This window comes from Larus michahellis, chromosome 9, assembly GCF_964199755.1.
Source record: "Larus michahellis chromosome 9, bLarMic1.1, whole genome shotgun sequence".
In the NCBI taxonomy this organism is placed as follows: Eukaryota; Metazoa; Chordata; class Aves; order Charadriiformes; family Laridae; genus Larus; species Larus michahellis.
Window position 1 is genome coordinate 9,852,097 of NC_133904.1, and position 20,076 is coordinate 9,872,172.

A 20,076-nucleotide genomic window follows, 5' to 3' on the forward strand; every position below is an offset into this window, starting at 1 on the left:
ATTTGGCTGTTCCCTTAATACAGTGTATTTGCCTCGTGGGGAGTGAGCCATGGGGAAAAGACAGAGCCACTTTGAGGAGCGGGTCAATTCAGGCTGGGTTTGTTAATGGTCCGTTCATTTTCCTCCATTGTGCCTGCAAGAGAAGGGTAAGACAGGCTGAGAGAGTTGGGGTTGTTCAGCCTGGAGAAGAGAAGGCTCCGGGGAGACCTTATAGCAGCCTTCCAGTACCTAAAGGGGGACACAGGAAAGATGGGGAGGGACTCTTTGTCAGGGAGTGGAGCAATGGGATGAGGGGTAATGGTTTTAAACTGGAAGAGGGTAGATTTAGATTAGATATGAGGAAGAAATTCTTTACTGTGAGGTTGGTGAGACACTGGAACAGGTTGCCCAGAGAAGCTGTGGCTGCCCCATCCCTGGAGGTGTTCAAGGCCAGGCTGGATGGGGCTTGGAGCAGCCTGGTCTAGTGGGAGGTGTCCCTGCCCAGGGCAGGGGGTTGGAACTGGATGATCTTTAAGGTCCCTTCCAACCTAAACCATTCTCTGATTCTAAAACTAAGCTCAAGTACAAAACGCACCATATGATACATGTGTGCTTATATCCCCATAAATTATATGTTGGACTCAGGTGGACTCTCTGCACCAGGGTAAACTTTGAGTTGAAGTCAAAGCAAAAGGAGTCAGATACTCCAGATCAACGTTCCAGCCAGTTGTATTGTTCATTTCTTACGTGGAGTGTATGTTAGATTAAATAATGACAGTGCAGTGGTGGATATTTTGAATGAGGTAAAAAGACCCCTTGTTTGGAACTGACTGAGCACCAATTCCAGCCTTTGCCCCTCTGTTCCTGGTGAAGCAGCTTGTCATCCTTAGCCTGGACAACGCTTCAAGTTCATAACACTCACAAAGCTGAGAAATGCTGACCTTCTCCTGATCATTCAGTTTTCAACTTAAGCAAGCATTTGATTTTCTTCTATTTTTTTTTTCCCCCTCTGAGTGTGTCATTCCTGGAAACAAATTAATCTTATATGGTCCATATTGTATTTTCCTAATAGTTTTGGGTTTTTTTTTTATGCCATAACAATTGATGGAAAATATTTGTTGGAGAGTGAAGATACAGTTGGTCAGGAAGTTGCTAGTTTTCTGTAAATCAAAGCCAGGACCTGTAGAAAAACACATAGCGAAGAAAAGGCTTAGATAGATACTTATTTCGAAAACTTCAAATAAAAAGTCCCAGAATAATGTCAAATTCAAGTCATGTTGAAATCTATTTTTTTGCCTTAGTTTTTTATCTTAAAAAAGAAACATTTTAGTCTTCCAAGTCAGACTTACGGTAACGTCTTAACCACAGCATGCCAAAGCTGTTAGGTTATTTTAAAGTTCTGGCCAGAATCTGGACGTTTGTGCAAAGTACTCCCTCTTCCAATACAAAACAAAATAGTTGCTTAAATATTCTTTGTAATGCTGTCATTTTTAAGGCTTTTTTTTTTTTTTTTAAAAAAAGAAGAATTTAGGTTTTGTTGGGACTTTTCACGAGATTTGTCCTTGGTGTGCTGTAAACATCCACAGCCTTTTTCCATTGCTGTGTACGGGGGATAAAGTCACAGGCATGCAGCTATCGGTAATGGTTCTGATGGAGATAGGCATTAACAGGGGATTGCTGGTGACCACTGAAGTTACATCCTTCTAAAGACTCTTAAATAATTTATTTTTGGGTGTAGTAAAGTGAAACCACAAATCCGCTAACACTGTTCTGTCTTGCAGAAAATATGGGGCAGGAGGGTAGAGCAAGAAGGCATAAAATGAAGCTGTTCTGTTGTTAGAGCCAACTGGAAGCTTATTGGGAAAACTAAAGAGTTCCTTATGTCTGCACAAACACATGCCGTTACCCTGTGGGAAACTGTTTGCTGGCATAAAGGACACTTGGAAATTAAATATAACCTCTAATGGCACAGCGTTCCATTTGCGATGCTCAGTTGCAGACTTAGCTCTGCAAATCGTTGATATTAACTTGAACAAGCGTAGCACGGTATTTATTATTCAAGAGGAGCATCTATTTGGTATAGAGAAATGAAGCCTTTCACAGGGTTACACAGAAAGAACGTGAATAACGAATGGATGTTTATTTTGTTGATGCCTCCTAAAGATCAGTTTCACGGCTGCTTTCCTCGAGGCTTCTGCAACTTTTTTGGGAGATGCTGATGGTACTTTGTGATGTTAAAGAGCAATATTACATTATGCTAAGAGCTGGACAAATCAGTATTAAGTGCAGTGCATGTATCTTTATCTACCTGTCCATGCTGTAGTATGTTCAATAGGAAGGATGCTAAAACAAAAGTAAATCTCTTCTATGAATGCATCCTCATAGATGGATTCTGCATCCTTCACAGTTGAATCTTTGTAACTAGCAGCAAAAGAACAAAGAAAATAATTCCGCTCTATGGGATGCTGGCAGTAATAGCACCTACACAGCAGACAAGCAGATGATCATTTTGGCATATTTTACTCCAGGCACTTGTGGGGAAGGGTTAGGCATTCACTGGGTCATGTATTGATTAATTCCAGGCAGATTGTTTTTTTATTCATAGGGCGTCTTGTGGAATAACCCAACTAATACATTTTCCAGTGTGTTATATAGACCAAATGTAATCCTTCTTGCAAAAAAAAAAAAAAAAAAAAAAAGGTGAAAATTAGAACAGCAGCATCCCTTGCCAACAGAGTGACATCAGAAATGGTGTTTCTTAGCTAGGTTTAATTTTGGAGATTGTTTATGTTGCTTTGAGTTTATTTGGGCAGTAGCAAGCATGGACCAAGTTCCTAAAAAGGAAAGCGTTGTTGAAAGCTGCAGAAAAAAGATGATGCGAAGTGGAAGCCATCCAGCTGAGTGTCTTTGCTGTCCTTTGCAATACGCTGTGCTGCTAAGGAAACGATTGAAAAAGCTTTTGAAGTCAAGGGAAAATACTTTAAATTTGTCCTTCTCAAATGGAAAACTCAATTTTAAAGGGGCCTTTTTGTTAAGGTTATCCAACTAGAATGCCTAGAATTATTTCCTTAAAGCAGCACTTAGGCTCCTGTGTTTAAGTGTCCTAATTCTCAGAAGTATCAGGCATCCACCGAGAAAACCCGCTGAAGGTGGTAGGACCTAGAATCACTCACCATCTTTGAAACCGGACCACCTCTACCGAGCTGCCTGAGTACAACCGTGATTGCTTTGGGCACCAGCTTTTAAAATGTTTGTTCTTTTATCTGGCCATTGAACTTGTAGGTTGCGGAGTTTGGGACTGAGTAGCAAGAGACTCCTCATCCATCGCCCGAAGGGATGCAGTCCTGGCTGCCGTCTTCCAGCCAAAGTGTTAGCTCAACTCTTTGGTTGCTCCGGTGCTTTCTTTCCTCCCGCGGTTGCTGTTGTGCACTGCTGCGTTTCTTTCACTGCAGTCAGCGTCCTCGCGCTCCTTCCTAAACTGCTGCGTCATTTAATTGTTCCTGCACTCGGTTGACACCTCCAGTCACCGCTTTGTCAGGTGAAGCTGCTGGATGCCGCTTCTCGTCCCCTGCAAACTGCACACAACTTTCAGTTAACCATTTTCGACCTATTTAAAATTCAAATTGTTCATGTGGAGGAATCTGGGTTTAGTTTTGGGAGCTCAACCTTCCCTGCGCCCCACATGTGTGTGAGCAGATAGCAGCCACGCGTCCGCCAAGATTCTTTCTTAAGTGGACACAATTTTGGGTAGATGTGTCTGCTAGCTTTTTCAGGGTAATTTTCCCTCTCTTCCCCAGAGGCAGCCAAATTCAGTTCCTTTGCCTACTGGAGCTGTCGTTAGTTAATTACGAAGTCTTATATTGAAGAAATAACTGTGTGTAAACACAGCAAGGAAGGAAAACAAAATACTTCTGTAATATGAATCTCTTCACTGCAGTTTCATGTCAGTGGTTTATGCTCTCTGTGGTATGCTGGTGTCTCAGAGCATGGGACTTACTTGTGTTTGGGATCTTGTTTGTGGTTTGCCTGGTGTGTAGCAGAAACGAGACGGGAATAGCGGTGTGTGAAATATCAAAACAAGGCTTTGTCATTTAACTGCTTGAAGGATAAACTCATAAACTTCAGGCAGGGCAGAAGAGTCATGCATAAATGCAGGTTGTCTTCATTTCAAGGATGTTCTAAATCACGTGAAGGATCTCGAATGAAAGTTTGGATCCCTAATAACCCGCAGAGGGACCTTTATCGGAAGCACAAAATAATGTTTAACTGAAAAATAACTTGTATCAATTCCACCCAGTATTATTTTTAACTTAGGTGTTTAATGATTGATTTCTTAAAATGTACTCCTAAGGTCACATACTGCCACCTTGATCTTCTCATACAGCTTCTAAGAAAACATCTCAAAAGAGTATCCCGGGTTTTGGTGAGGGATGTCACATAGATTTAGAAGCTGAGGACTTATTTAGGGCCAAATTTGTACTCCGGATAGAAAGGGCTTGGTGTGGAAAAAAGGGCTTTCTGCCCAGCTCTTGTGTGTGACAGAGAAATTCTTCCTGCACCTCAGTTTCCCACTTGTTAGAAGGGACAATAATGCTCCTCCTGTGTTAAACCTCTTGAGATCCCCTGGTAAAATCCCCGTTATCTGTTGGGGGCTGCAAATGAAGTTGGGCCCCTGAACTTGTGAATTCCATTGCAAATAAAGATTGAGATGACGATAACACTTAAATGTATTATAGAAAAATATGGGATTTTCTTTCATACTTTGTATATTTTGTTTTATTATATAGCTGAATGGGAACTGAAAAATACCTGTAAAGTGATGATTAGAAACTGATTGTCAAATAAGATGGAACTATTCTGACACAAAGTAATTCCTTAAGAGACTACTTCAGTTCATTCAGCAGCGTTTATCGTCGTTTTTCAGAGGCATCATTTGAGAAAGCGGTATGCTGTCATCCTCTGCCTCGTTCAAGACTTACATTGGGAATTACAGATTTTGAGAAGATAGTGGCTGTTGTGTCATAATCCCTAGCTGCTTTGCAATTAATTTCATTAATGCTTTTAAGTGCCTCTGAAATGATTCACTGCCTGTTGTGACTGAATTCCTTGAAAAGCCTTGTGAAAGAGTTTACGGATCACTTAAAATAAGTCAGCAGTGTCACTCTTGGAAGATGTTTTGTTCACGTGCTTCATAGGAAATCTGTATCTCAAAACTGGAGTTGGGAAATAGCCTTAACTAAAGGCTGAGCAACGAGCAAGTAAACAGAGCTAATCTGAACGTCCCTATTTGTGAAACACTGAGATGGAAAACAGTGCACGTGTATGTTTTGAAATTATTCCTGTGTTTATAATAGTTGCTCCTGTTACACAACCGAAACAAGCGCTGTTAGCAAAGCATCCGCGATTTTTCAATCTTTCAACGTAACGACCCAGATTTAGTCCATTATAGAAAAAATGTAGAACCGGCTGTTAAATACGAGCAGGAAGCTACTGAATAATCAAGGCTGCACCTAGTTTTTTAAGGCTCATTAGAATATATTATTCCCAAAGCAAACTGAACGTGGTGTGCATTCGCTGACCATATTAAGTGACCGCACGGTTCCCATAACGTGCTGCGGAGCAGTACTCATGGAAATGTTACTGTATAATGGAACTTTTTTATCTGCTTTGTCTCTGGCAGCCGATCAAACGCGACTGAGAAAGATCATCTGATCTGAACGCAGAGATAATGCCTGAATGCTAGAGAAGACAATGAGATTATTTTGTGTGATTTAGGGCATCTAGAGTAGTACAGAACCAGGCCAGCAGCATCTCTGCTCATCCAAATTTCCTAATTATAACAGTATTTGTTATCTTTTACTCTAGGAATGACTATACCAGAAGAAGACGCGGATGTGGGACAGGGTAGTAAATATTGCCTCGTGGCAATAGGAAGGCTTCAGGTAATGCCAGTCTTTCCTGATATAAACTACTTTTGAAAGCATGATCAGTGTTGTGCTTTAGTTGTAAAGGATTTGCACAAAGTTCTGGTACTAGACTGTAACTTTTAACGTGCCTCCAAAGTATGAAGCGCCTTGATGTAGGTGTGCAGCCAGTGATTTATAGAACCATAGAATGGTTTGGATTGGGAGGGACCTTAAAGATCATCTAGTTCCAGCCTTGCTGCCCCGGGCAGGACTTGTTTAGAACATGTCAATAGAGCAAAATGAAAATGTGATTTTGGTGCATGGGTGTATTTAACCCAACGACAGTGGCAAAGATGCTCCAGGAACATAAGCATGTACAGACCTGCCGTTCTCTAGGGTGCGTAGGGCTGGGATACCCTAGACTGTGAGAAATACGGGAGTGCAGGTGCTGCAGGTGGTAGGTTAAAGTGGCTCCCAAAGCCAGTGACGTGCTCCCTGCTGTTCTTTCATTTGTTCTCTGGCTGATCAACTACTTGAGAAACTGTGATTGCAGGAGTTATTCTGAAAATGGTAAAGATAAGGCAGTCAGGAGGCACTTCACAAATAACAGCTTTATTCTCAGTGTGTATTGTAGTGTGCATTCAGATGTGATGTCAGCCAAGGGAACTGTCAGAATAAAATTTTACTTCCCTTTCTGTCCAGACAGTTGCAATTGATGTATTATATTTTCTTCCTTTGTCCGTTGCTGATGAGAGCTCTGAGCAGGAGATAGACCAGTCGCGGTGAATCTCCTTCACTGCAGCAGGGAGGCTAATTTTTATCTTCCCAACCTGGGAATTCTGCCATGGGTGAACGTGTTTGAGCCTCCTGCATGGTCTCCTGTTGGCCTGCGCTCGTTGCCATCTGCTAGGATGGCATCGCTCCTTCTCACAAGGTAGAATGACCCTTTTGTTAGAGCACAGGTGCCAAATCCATCTTATTTGAGGTGAACAGCCTGCACATTACTGCAAGCGTTAGCCCTTCTGCAGAGTGTGCCTCCATTGTGATGGCAGAGCTACAAAAGTATCGCATGATGTTTTTTAGATTAATCATCCTTTTATAATCGAGGGTAATATATTCCGCTGGTGGAGAGAAGGAAGTTACAGGGATTCATATGTTACAGCTGCCAAAGAAGGATGATTTCCAAGAAAATCACATTAGTTAACATGTGGAGAGTCAAAACGTCTGTTGTGTTAGAAGAGGCAGCAGGGTATGTGAAGGAGGGCAAGAGGAGGCTTGGGATGGGTTTAATCACAAAGAAGTCAAAGTGCCCAAATGATAAACTCTGCTCCGTAACAGCAAATTGAAATCTTGTGTACAGTTAACTGGCTAATCCGCTTCAAGACAGCAACAAATGAGATTTTGCTGCTTTTGCATTGGGACCTTGTTAACAGAGATGGCTCTGAAAGTTGTAAGAATAACAATGGTCTCGTTTGTAGCCCCAGTAGGAATGGATGGATGCAAAGTGGCCTGATTGCACAGGTTTCAGGCAGAGGGCTGGAAATACCTCATTCTCTCTGATGAGCTTTGAGGAGCATTGCTGGTCCAATACCATCACCTGCCTCAATCTCTGGAGAACTTTGTTCATGTTCTGTGGCTGTACTCAGGTGATCCTTACCTGAAAGTTGAGTGTTAGTCTGAGCTAGTCCTATTGGATATGTTTACAGATAATGAGTTGTCCTCAGAGAGATTGACCTTTCCATCATAAAATGGGTGGGTTGAATTGTCCTCTGGAAGTCTTTCATTCTTGGTTGACAAGGGTAGGAATCAAGATGCGAAATTTTTATGTGGTCCTCCAGAGTGAGATGAATCCAGCCATAGTTATATCGTTACTATATCCCTCCTTGTTGTGAACTTCTGTTGTATTCATTTTCCTGCTGTGCTATTAAGCCTAAGTACATGCCATGGGGTGAGATATTTGTACTGCAAACTAGACCAAAGGCTGTTTTGTGTCATTTATTCATTGTTGTTCTGTTTATGACTTCCTTCAGTAGTTATCAGTCTGCCAACAGATTTTATTCTTTAGCTGTGTAATCAACTTTGACTTAAGTTGGCTGTTCTGTGGACTAAATGCTGTGGACTTCATTGGTCCTAGGTAACCAGCTCTCCGGTGTGCATGGACATGAATGGCATGTCGGTCCCAACTGAGTTCTTATCTAGGCACAATTCTGATGGAGTCATCACCTTTGTTGACCCAAGGTGCATCAGCGTCATTGGCTACCAGCCCCAGGTCAGTGAGTCCGGTAAATGCGGAGACTGATTAGAGCGAAAGAAAACTCTGTTTCCACATTAAAAACAAAAGCAGCAAACCATGAAATACTTGTAGCTGAGAATTCATGTGTCATGCACTAAATGCAGTTCATTTTTCTTTACTATCCACACCTCTCTAAAAGGTATTGCTTTCCCCTTTGTTATGTGGGATATCTTTTTATACCTTTCAGATCCGATTAGAATTCTAACAGCCAGAATTTAAACCTTGTGCTTTAAACCTCGCACAACTTTCCAGGGAAGAAGTTTCTGTGATAGAAAGTTAATGGGGCTTGGAGAGAGTTTTAGTCCTGTAGGTCTGTACTTCTGCCAATCTATTGAACAGTAAGCAAGCATCATTTATGGCATCTATTTTCCTCTAGGCTTACAGCTGCTCCTCAGAACAGGAGGCTAGTTGCAGAACTGAGCAGAATAATAAAGGAACTCCTGACTACCACAGCTCTCCCTCAGATAACTCTCCGCAGTTGCAGTTTACAGGCAAAAATAACTTCTCGCTCATTAGATTTTCCCATTTATTTTTATTTTGGGTAGCTTTACAGTAATTGTTTTTACAAAAATTAGTGCCATAAAATGAGCTGTGATAGAGGATGTCAGTCTCTTCAACACACCATTTCACAGGTGTTAAAAAATAAAACACTTAGAATTTGTTGTAAATACATGTATCTGTGCAACAGTACAAATATAACGTGGGACATGATGCCTACAAACCTTGTTTGTGTGATTCATCCCTGCTTAACTGAGAAGTCCCATTAAGGGCGGTGGATCTAGCGTTTGCAGGGGTGCCTTGCAGATCTGCATGTGAATTTGTGTTGTGGGCTGGGTTTTTCTACACATCTTTATGTTTTCTTTTAGGATCTTCTGGGGAAAGATATTTTAGAATTCTGCCATCCTGAAGATCAAAGCCATTTGAGGGAGAGTTTCCAACAGGTGCTGCATCCTGCTCCTTCTGTCATTTATTTATTATTTTTGTTATTATTTTGTTCAGAGAAGTAGCTTTTATTTTTCATTTCAAGGTATTTTTTCTGTTATGCAGGAGTGGCAAGATTCAAAACAATTTGTTGATCAGTTACTAATCAGTTAAGCTGCATAAATGGTCGTTGGAACTGCAGCATCTGGTTGCTGTGTTTTCAGAAATGAGCCACCTAGTTACACGTTTTGTTTTCTTTTTGCAAAAAATTAAAGGAGTGTTCACTGCACAGTTAGAGCTGGTTTGGAGATGCCTTTATAGATCCCACTATGTTAAATGGGAACCAAAATATTTACCTTCCAAGATGGGCTGTTGATTTGAAAGTAGTTACACCCCGCTGTAATGCTGGATTGTAGATGACCTCAGTTCTCTGCTAGCATAGATGATGTGCTTCATACTTTAATGAAGTTACACCACTTTACATCAATAGAGAATGTGGCCCTTCTCCCTGTTAGGAATTGAAATGCAGACAGAAGTAATGTAAGAAATACAACATATGGAAAGAGTTACTGATCTGGATTTGTTTTTACAGTGGGCCGTGTTTACATCAGTGATACCAAAGGCATTTATTCCGTTGTAGAGCTTATTGTTTGAGATTGATCTGGGACATACAGTAGGAGTGCTTTCCCCAAGCCTTCTTCTTGTTGCTGCTCTTCTCAGCGCCCTCCCTGCTGCACTAGAAAGCACGGTGTAGTGTGTTTAACCAATTACTGAGGTTCAGATGATCTAAGTGGTTCCAGATTTTCTGACAGCAGCCTAGAGCTCAACCAAGTTTTGTTGATCCATCTTGCGTTGGATGCCGAGATGTATTTTCAGCTGTGAAACACGGATATGAAGTGACTTCTAAAATCATTTGTATAGCCAACTATTTATTCAGGCATGGCATGCAAAAATGGAGCTTAAAAAGCCCCTCGCTGTTGAAAACAACTAGATGCTGGTTTGTGTCCGTAGAATCCATTGTGAAACTGAGGTTACGGTCTCTACAGAAGCGTTTGAGATAGTGTAAGATATATCAGTACTCTTGAACTATTTCTCACCACCCCTCCCTCAAGCGGAACCTACCAACCCCATGCTGAGCTAGCAGAAAAGACTGTGAGCACTCCACATCCACCTCGTGTCCCTTTAACGGACTGAGTTCAAACGGCAGCTAAAGACCTTTTAAATTCAAAGATTCACAGGCAGAAGCCTATGAGAGATGCTTGAAATAGGTCACCACACCTGGTCGTCTTCTCTGCCCCACCTTGGTTGGGGCGTGATGCTGCAGCTGAACCTGCCTGATGGGTAGCTGTCACCAGGCACCAGGGCCTACTCCCCCTCTTCTCTTCTCCCTGACCCCCTCCCCACCCTTCCTGCTGTCCTGATACTAGCACAGATGGACTTGCCGGGTAGGCTAACTAAAGGACTAATTGCTTTTGCATGGGACTAGCTTTCAGCTGGTTCGGCTCCCCGAACATGTGCCTGGTGGCATCAGTGGCGCAAGAAAAGCAGCGAGAACGCATATGCTGTTTTTCACTTAAAGCCCAAATGATCGATTCCACTAATTTATCCAAGAGACAATGACAGAGAGCTGCTGGGTAATAACACATCAAACATCCGTCTCCGAAGTGGTCGCCTGGGGCTGAGAAGGGCTGACTAACTAACGTTCAGATTAATGACTCGGTCCTCACTCTGCTCACTGAGTGGGACCGCGGGATGCTGCCAGGGAATCCCTGAACTCAGTTGCTGGGGACTTCACTGTCACTTCTCACTATTAGGCACATGCATCAATGATTTGCTGGATCAGGGACCTACCTGATTCGCTTAAGGTCATACAAAAAGACAGCAGGAAAAAAATGCAGATTAGAAGTGAAAGTTCCTGTTCACTCAACCTGTGCCCAATCTATGAAAATATTGTGCTGTTTCTTTAGTAGGCAATTCCTTTTTCAGTATATTTTTGTTCAGTACAGTAGCAGTGTGATTGGGGCTGTTATTTCAATCATGCAATAAAAGACTGAAATAAACAGTTAAGCTATGCACCAGGTGGTTTTTATTTCCAAAGAATGTAAGAAAGTAAAGGTTAAACATTAGCTTTGAAACTTGTTGTGCTATCTTGTTTGTGTGCACTGTTTTAAGACAGTTCAGGCTTTTCCCACCAGTGATCTCTATGCTTTATATGTTATTACAGAATTAGTGTTTGCTTAATTCAGACTTCAGGACAATAGATCACTGCAGTTCGTTTTATTATTGTTAGTTTGGCCACAGAAAACTCTTCATTAAAAAGGTAACTGTGATTTCCAATAAACTCTTTTTTTTTTTTCTAAAGCCCTCTGAAAACTTGACATTTCTAATTTGCTGACAGTATCAGAACCTCCTCTGTTATGCACCAACCTGGGAGAGAGGGAGGGGTTTGCAGTTTTTGGTCTGTTGCCAGCATCCATCTCAAAGCTTTTGCTTCCTTGGGAAGATAAATTCATTCATCAGGGTGGGAAAATCAGGCCAGAATAAGATAGTCTCAAGGCCAAGATCAACAAATAGAGTTTAGTATCAAAGGATCCAGAATGCAGCTATTTGATATCCAGTAGGACGCCGTTCAGATTGGACACTTCTACACAAGCTCTGGTTTTTTTTTTTTACCCTGGGTGTGGTAGTAGAAAATTGCTGATAAAAGAGAGTCGCTCACTGAACTCAAACTATAAAAGCATTTTAAAAAAAGGAAAAAAGAAAAAGGCGTTTACCTCAGTATGATTTTGAACTTTCATGGACATGGCTAAAGCTTTTTGTGTCTTCTGTTGGCATTCTTTCCATTTAATTCTGTGTCCAGTTGATCAATTTGAAATACAGACCTTTGAAAAAATAAACCAGCTTTGGAGCATTTTACCTAATCCAAATAGCTGTTGATAAAGGCAGAGGGTAAATACTGGGGTTTCTACTTTTAGAAAATATAGGCTGACGATAGCTAATAAAAAATAAATTCCAGTGGATAAGGATTAAGAATCCAGAACGAGATGTGGCATTTATTTGCTGTAGACCTTCCCTTTCCCTTCCCTGAGGCACCCCTGAGATACCTTGGTGGAAAAGCGAAAAAAAAATAAACACGGATAGCCCAGGTAAGTGCCAGCTGAATGACTCGAAACCATCTAAGTTTTCTTCTGCCTTAAACCAAGATTGTTAGATAACACAAAAAATGCAGTTACAGTGCCAGTGTGCGACTATTGTTTTGAGCGTATTTCTTTAGCTGGCTGCATCTTACTTAGCGCTCGATGCCCAGCTATTGACTCCAACAAAACTTCAGCTACCAAAACTAGATATGAGCTGAGTGTTGCCGGGCATCTGAATCCTTCGTTATAAACAAATAAACTGTCCAAGCAAAGAATTTTCTTTCTATTTTCATTAATACTATTAAAATGGACAGTGGCGTACTGGTGTTCTCTACGTTCAAAGACTGGCTCACTCTTTCTTGTTTTGAAAGCCAGAAGCAAGTGTTTCTTGCTAGCACTTTGCCATTTTAGGTCGTCCTATAATGTGTTCGGGGAAAAAGAACGAAACAACCTTGTATGGTTTCTAAAAATTAAGTGTTATCCTAAATTTTGTTGCTGGTGTGTGATTCGGTATGTCATATATAGGAATTGTATAGCTAGGTATCCAAGCAGAAAAGCAGATAATCAACCTCAAAATGTTTTTTTTTCTTGTGGGCTTGTGTTTCAGCTGCAGTGTTTGGTGTGTGGTTTACATGTAAACATTTGAAAGATCCTCAGTTTGCTTTCTGTCAGTCTCTTGATCAGCATTCCACGTTAAAACCTTCTTAAAGCTTCCCTGTTGGGATAACAGCACAACCTGTTGGTTGTCCTGAATCTGTATTCTTATGTGCAGGCTGCAAAATGGCGTTTTATACAACAAAGTGTGAGGGTTTCATTCTGAAGGAAATGGCTGCAAACATGAATCAGATTTTGCTTATTCTCTTCAAATGAAGAATCTCCCTGCTGTGTCCATAGCTGTCTGTAATTAAAGTTTAAAACGTACCAGTTACTGCTGTTTACTATTCATTTGCACAACAGGTAGCAATCTCCTTTTATTAACCTTTCCAAATGGTTTTGCAGGTTGTGAAACTGAAAGGTCAAGTCCTGTCTGTGATGTACCGTTTTCGTACCAAAAACCGGGAATGGATGCTGATCAGAACCAGCAGCTTCACATTTCAGAATCCTTATTCCGATGAGATCGAATACATCATCTGCACCAACACTAATGTAAAGTACGTGCTTTTCCAGATGCTCGCGTATGTGGTTTTCAAAGAATTTAAGCATTGCTTTTTGCTGTAAAGCACATCCTGATTTTTTGGTAGCCTGTTTCTAGCTACGTTTGTTTCTCAATAACAGTGCAGTCTGTAACAGGGTTTTTCTGCATCATGACATCTCGCAGCGTAGCTGTTTCTCTGTGTCATTATCCTGCGATGCTTCCAGGGCCTGGCAGCACTGGGGGAGAAACGTCACTTATCTGTTATGTCATTAGACAAAGCCCATTGATCTCAGTCCAGGCTGCCTTAAACTAGCACAGAGCTTCCAACAGCAGACCAGCTGTCCTGATACTGGAGGAAGATTAGCCTGATTCCTAAGCCAAAGAGAAAATTCCGTGTCCATGTTAACAAGTATCACACAAGTAAGCAAGACTCCTGCCTCTCCTTCATCATGATCATACCGTTCCGTAGTCCTGCACGTCTTCTCCTCGTGCTGCGTCTGCTTTTACAGCCTATGAAAGCCGACAAAATGTTTTCCTAGTAGGCTTGAGCGGGAAGGAAGATACTCAGTTAAGATCCAGTGGAATATCCCCAAGTACAGGGACAGATCCAACCCCTTATCTTAAGAGGGGAATTAAATCATCCTGTCTTTGAATTAATATTTTCAAAAATCTGTCATTGGACCTCTTAGGAGGAGGTCACCCTAGGAGTACAGTGGAGGTTCGTCACTGAGCAGAGAAGCTTTTGGAGCCTCCCGACTTCTGAGCCAGGAACTGCAGAAGCTAATCTGGCCTTGATAAAGCTGTTGCTTTACAGTGTGGGGGTTTTTTTTATTTCTTCTTTCCAGTATAAACTTAATCTATTTCTAAAACAAAATCTGCTTCTGGTCTAACCAAAGATTTTTTTGCCAAGTTTTTAGCTCAGAGGAAATTATTGGTTTTAAGATCTCAACCTGTTAGACTGTATAATGGAAATGCTGAACGGGCAGCCTGCCGGTGGAGATGCACGCTGAGAGCTCCGCTTGCAAAACCAAACCCCTGGGACTTTGGCATTTGAACTTAGAAAGCTTGTAAGTGTCTCTGAGTGACTTGCTCCTTTGGACATGACACATATCTGGGCTAGAAGGGCACTTCACTCATTGCTTTTGCTCATTTGAAACCCAGCATCACAATCCTTTTGCTTAGTTTTTTCTGCATACCCAAAAAGCTGGGTTTAAACAACCCAATAGTTAAGCTCATTGAAAACAAGCAAATGTGCCTTGAAATCAGACAGCTAAATATCTCCCTGTCTTCACTGTGCATCAAAATAGATATTTCCACATTTCAGCTGGCCCGTATTTCTTTTCCAAATATTTTGTATATGCAAAAACAGGCCTGCCAAATAAAAAGGGACTGCTGAAATCTGTCCCAGGCTGGCTTAATTGTGCTTTGTTCCTAAGAGTTCACAGATCAAATAATGGGGCTGTAGACTTATGTTGTGTTGACTCTGGGAATGTTTTTTTCCGAGCCTCTGCTATACTGTCCAGCTTGGCTTCGCAGCACTTACTGTGATGAATAGGGCTGTGCCAGCTTCTGGCTCTCGTTATATCTCTCTTGCTCGGTTTGAATAACAACCCAGAAATGTTGACCTAATATGGAAGCTGCCTGCTGCTACTTTGACAGAGGATGTTCCCTCTTCCCTGTCATGTTGAAAATGTTCTAGTCTTATGGCAAGATACAGCCCATTATACATCTGCTTTTGAATAGGAGAAAGAATGCATTATTCAAACTGGTTTCTGTTTTTCCCCCCGTTCTCTCCCACTTCTCAGACAGATTTCCAAAGAGGACTTACTGTGATGTACTGCTGTTCCTGCCTCTTTCTGGATATATTTAATTTTTTGCACATTTTGGGTCGTGTTTGGACTTCTGATTTCCTGGATGCCTCGGGGAGGCGTAGGTCATAGCGACTGTTGATTTGCGCCTCCTGGCTCAGCTCCTGCTGGGGCTGGTTGTTCGGCACGGACCCCGGTGTGCGTGGCCGTCCTTACGTGGCGGTGGAAGGATCAGATGCTCTGGGTCCAGCAAAGTGCTCTTCAGATGGAGACCAAGCAGGGCTGCCTTCCACTGCACAACTGTAGGTAGTTCTGCACGTAGACAAATACTGATTATTGCCGTGATAACCCAGACAGCTCCAGGTTTGAGGCGGATAAAAATTCAGCATAAAGTTTTAAAGCCAGAAGATCAAGGTTTAAATTGTTTTTTAACTTAGGATACGTCTTTATGTGTTAATGGAACAGCTCTGGAGTTGGTCAGTGAACAACATTTTCCCAAAGGACTGTAGAGGGCAGTGGTGGTTCCACTTGTGGAGGGATTAATTGATTCTATTTTTGTTTCTTGTTGTTTTGTTTGTTTTATTTTGTTTCTTTTTTTTTAATAAAGATACTTCTTTAGAGCTTCAAGCAGTTGACTTTCCAAACTTTTGTTGCGGAAGGATAACGAAGCATTAGGTTCAAATGTTCACTTAGTTCCTTGCAAAAAAAAAAAAAAGAAAAGAAAACTTCTCGCAGTTTCACTTGGATGTAGTCATCCAAGAGAAACTTCCTGGAGAAATGAGGCATTTAACGTTTAGCATTTGTGCTGTGTTCGGCTGAAAAGAAGCGTCCCCTGTTTCACCACATCTTCCTGTGCAGTTGGGACCGTTTGATTTCCAAAAAGAAATAATAATTGCGATCAACGTTTATTTAACATACACATAGAGCAGCGTTTGAATAAAATAATCTGTCATGGCGACAGATAAAACGATATAAATGTCCTTTTATATATATATACACAGAAGAAAAGATATTTTCCTGACCTTCATGGATGTTTTGATGTTTCATTTTTGCAAGCCCCAGAGTCCTGTGTTGCACTGTGTGCATTTATGCATCCTACGGTTGTCCTGAGTCTCAAGACTTTTTGTCTGGGAGTGAGCTGGCGCGGGTCGGTGCGGGAGGCAGCCTGACCGATGAATCAGCCCGCGCTTGTGGGAGAGGCACTTTCTGTTTCAGATTCTCATGGGCCAAAATACTAAAGAGATGAGCTATTCTGATAAAATTGCAGTCTACAGTATTGGTGCTAAAGACTTACTTTCTCATGATCTCTGTGCCATCTGATCCCTCACGGCCGGTGCTAGACGGACCGTTTCACAGGGGTGAATTGAAGCTGTAGGCTAAAAGAGGGAGATTCTGAGAGTTTCTGAGAGAGGATTTTACAACAGCAGCCCAAAGGCATTCATTACTCCCTTTTTTTGTCCAAACCAGGCACAGGAAGCACTGTGCCTGTATTACATAAAAATAGCTTGGTAGGGATATGGTGGTATTCTTTCTCTGCCGCCATAGAGACTGTTAATTTTAAAGTTCACATCCTTTTTTTGTTTCCTCTGGTGCCTGGAAAAGGAACAGGTGACTTCAGTGTTCAGAGACAGAGATTCGTTTGGCTGAAATCCTCTCCAGTGTCAAAGGAGCTTTCACAGAATCTTCCCTTTTCCTCCAAATACATTTACTGAAGTAAATTTTAATTCACTGTCAGAACCTTCAGGTTTGCTGAACCATTCCTTGTTCAAGCCAAGGGCTTTTCCGGTTTCATACGGAACCAGTGGGTGAGCCAGGAGTTCCTGCAGTAGAGGCAGAGTCCTCTGTTGACCCAGGCGATACCTTACTGGCTATGTTGGGTATCCTGTACAGCCAGAAAATTTCTCTTTCATTTACTCCTTGAAGCCGTGAAACTGCAGTTGAAACCAAGGATAGTTTGGGTTTTGGTTTCAAAATCAGAAGGCAGTTTTTCCCAAACTGATAATAATCCCTTGTTCTGTATCACAGAATGACAGAACGGTAGGGTTGGAAGGGACCTCTGGAGATCATCTAGTCCAACCCCCTGCCAGAGCACGGTCACCCAGAGCAGGTCACACAGGAACGCGTCCAGGGGGGTTCTGAATGTCTCCAGAGACGGAGACTCCACCACCTCTCTGGGCAGCTTGTGCCAGGGCTCTGACACCCTCAGGGTAAAGAAGTTCCTCGCCATGTTTAGGTGGAACTTCCTATGTTCAAGTTTGTGCCCGTTACCTCTTGTCCTGTAATATCTTGTCCTGTATCTTTACAAAAACAATCTAGCAATTGGATGACTGAAGGGACCTGTGCATGTTGACTCTTCAGTGAAGAAGGCCATTTAGATGGCAGGGTCTGAAGCAAGCGCAACAGCAGCACTCAGCTCTCCCTGGTTGGCCGGTCCATGAAGTGCTGCACACTTTCTTGCAGGTTTCAAGCATCATTTGAACTATTTATACAGTAGCAGCCAACAGCAGCTGAAGATGCTAACCTGGCTTTGCATTTCAGTCTTAATGAAGTGCAGCATAGCTTGCACAGAGTTCAGTGAAGGTACGCTTAAGCATTTGGTTTTTATAGGAAATGGATTTGGGAGGTTGTTCCCAAAGTTCAGTGCTGTTAACGCAATGTGGTATTTATATTGTGCTGCAGCTTAACGAGTATTAGAGATGAAAGATAGAGAAGGGTGAAGGAGCACTAAGTTAGAGAAGTGCCTACAAAACAAATAACGAGTAAGTGTGCTGTTTGGTTTGGCTCATTTGTATGTATATGGCTAAATCAAGAAAACATACTTTATACGGAACAGAAGAGACCTAATGTGCTGTTTATTGACACACGCACTGAGTCGTTGGTAATAAAAACAAATGAAACAGTGTAATTAGCTTTCACGTTAACAACGGGATTTAATGGGTGTTTATTGTCCACAGGGTGGTATTTAGAAAAACTTCCCCATAGATTTGCCAGGATTAAATTACCTCCCATAGTTCTGTTGGAAAAGTATGCGTTTTATGCTTGCGAACAAAGAATTTCTTTGCATTCCAGAGGTAATTTTTAGGAATTTTCTGTTGGCTAAAATAATGTGGAAAATCCATGGCTGTCTAATGACCTGGAGGACTGACTTTTTTTGCATGTTACTCATAGCACAAAAGTGATTATGTGTATTATGTGTACTTACACCGTAAGGGTAGCAGAAGGCTTTTGGCCATCTACTCCGATACTCTGTTCGTTGCAGGTCACAGATTTTTGTCCAGTTTGCCGTGGAGCCTAGCAACTGGTGTCTGAGTAAAGTGTCTTCTGGAAAAGCATCAAGGGATGGAAAAATCTGTTACTTACTTTAGTAGCTTGTTCGAGTGGTCCCTCACCTTCCCATCAGCTTGTGCCTAATTTGTCATTTGACTTTGTCTGCAAGTTTGTCTCTCAGTCCTTTGACGTTTGAATTTATCTAATTCAGAATTTAAAAGAAGATTTGGGTAAAAATCTAAAATTCAAGCCTGTGGCCAAAAATGTATCCTAATTTTCTCGAGTTTCAAGTCCAAGATCTTGCTATTTTGCAGAATCTCATTGCCTGTCACATTATAGTGTCTTGGGGGGGGAAACCCCACGTAATGTGTAATTCCTGCCCGTTAGGTGATTTTTCCTTCAGAAAGAGTCCAGAAGCGTAGAGAAACCGTGACCACTGTCAGGTATCAAGCTTAATTTCTTGTCAGTCCAACTCCAAACTTACCCTGAACTCTGAGATCTAGCATAACTTGGGAGGGTTTCTATCTTCTTTGCTGATAGCAACAAATAATATAACCGTCTCTGGATTATGTTTTATGGGTTTTTTTTAATTAGGAGCTTTTAATTCCTTTCAGAATTAAAAAAAAAAAGCAAGTGAAGAAATGGATTCAGAAGATTACTGTGCTAGATACATTACAACTATATAAAAGATCTGTGCATTTTTATAAATGGGCAATTGAATATGGCCTGACTTACCACCGCTTGCATGACGTTCCTCCAGGTCACCTGTCAGTTAATTCTCATGGCTTCCAATGATTTTATCTGTTGATATTGGCTAATTGTCATAGTTTAGTAACAGCACCTGACACTTGAACACAAATCAAGTGCTTTTCAAGGACTTGCAGAGTTTTCAACACTAAAGCTCTTCATTATGGCATATGGCCCCTAATGTTTATTGGCTCTGGCAGTTTCTTTTGAAGTATTTTTCTATTGTTGCTCCACGTTTAATTTTTCCTAAATTCATATAATTGGATTAAGGCTATTACTTCCAGTGATTTTTATCTCATTTAAACACCGGATATTTTTTGTTCAGTTCTGATTAGCATGAAAAGGAGACTTGCGTTTTCTGTAGCCTTTGTCAACACAAATTGATTTTATGTAATGTCTTGATTTTATGTAGTAGCACAAGAAATCTATTTGTGGGCATTCGCTTCCTTAAAAGCTTTCAAAAATTGAGTAGAATCTGGACTTGGATCCTGAGAAAAGTAGAACCAAAGCATGTGAAATAGGTTTTGTTACAAAGAAGGATTTATAAGCAGTTCTTTGTAGCTCAACCAGTTGTTCCATTTGGTCTGACGTGCTTCAGACAGAGCTTTGACCACGTTTTCTTATTGACGAGCATAATTCTGCGTTAAAGTTATTGGAGGTTGCCTGTTTACTTCTGTAGGGTAAGTGAAGGGGTCTGGTATATTCATCGTTAACACGAGGAAGACATTTTTGCTGTCTTGATAGTGAATTTTTAAATCTTCTATAAGGAGGTTGTATTCCATCCTCCATTACTTACCCACCTATATTTCCATGCTATTACCGCAAAACTCTTCATGGGCCCTGTTACATTCCTGTTCCTGTTTACATCCCTTTTCTCAATGAG

General features: G+C 41.5%; 1 protein-coding gene across 4 annotated transcripts in view; it reads left to right on the forward strand.

Moving 5' to 3' along the window:
• Positions 1–20,076, forward strand: part of ARNT2 (aryl hydrocarbon receptor nuclear translocator 2) — a 108,119-nt gene that overhangs the window by 67,080 nt on the left and 20,963 nt on the right. For all 4 annotated transcript variants that reach the window (XM_074599864.1, XM_074599866.1, XM_074599865.1 and 1 more), the window contains 4 exons: positions 5,845–5,921; positions 8,020–8,154; positions 9,045–9,119; positions 13,236–13,387. In XM_074599864.1, the coding sequence (XP_074455965.1) occupies positions 5,845–5,921; positions 8,020–8,154; positions 9,045–9,119; positions 13,236–13,387 (439 nt within the window). The remainder of the gene's footprint in view (positions 1–5,844; positions 5,922–8,019; positions 8,155–9,044; positions 9,120–13,235; positions 13,388–20,076) is intronic.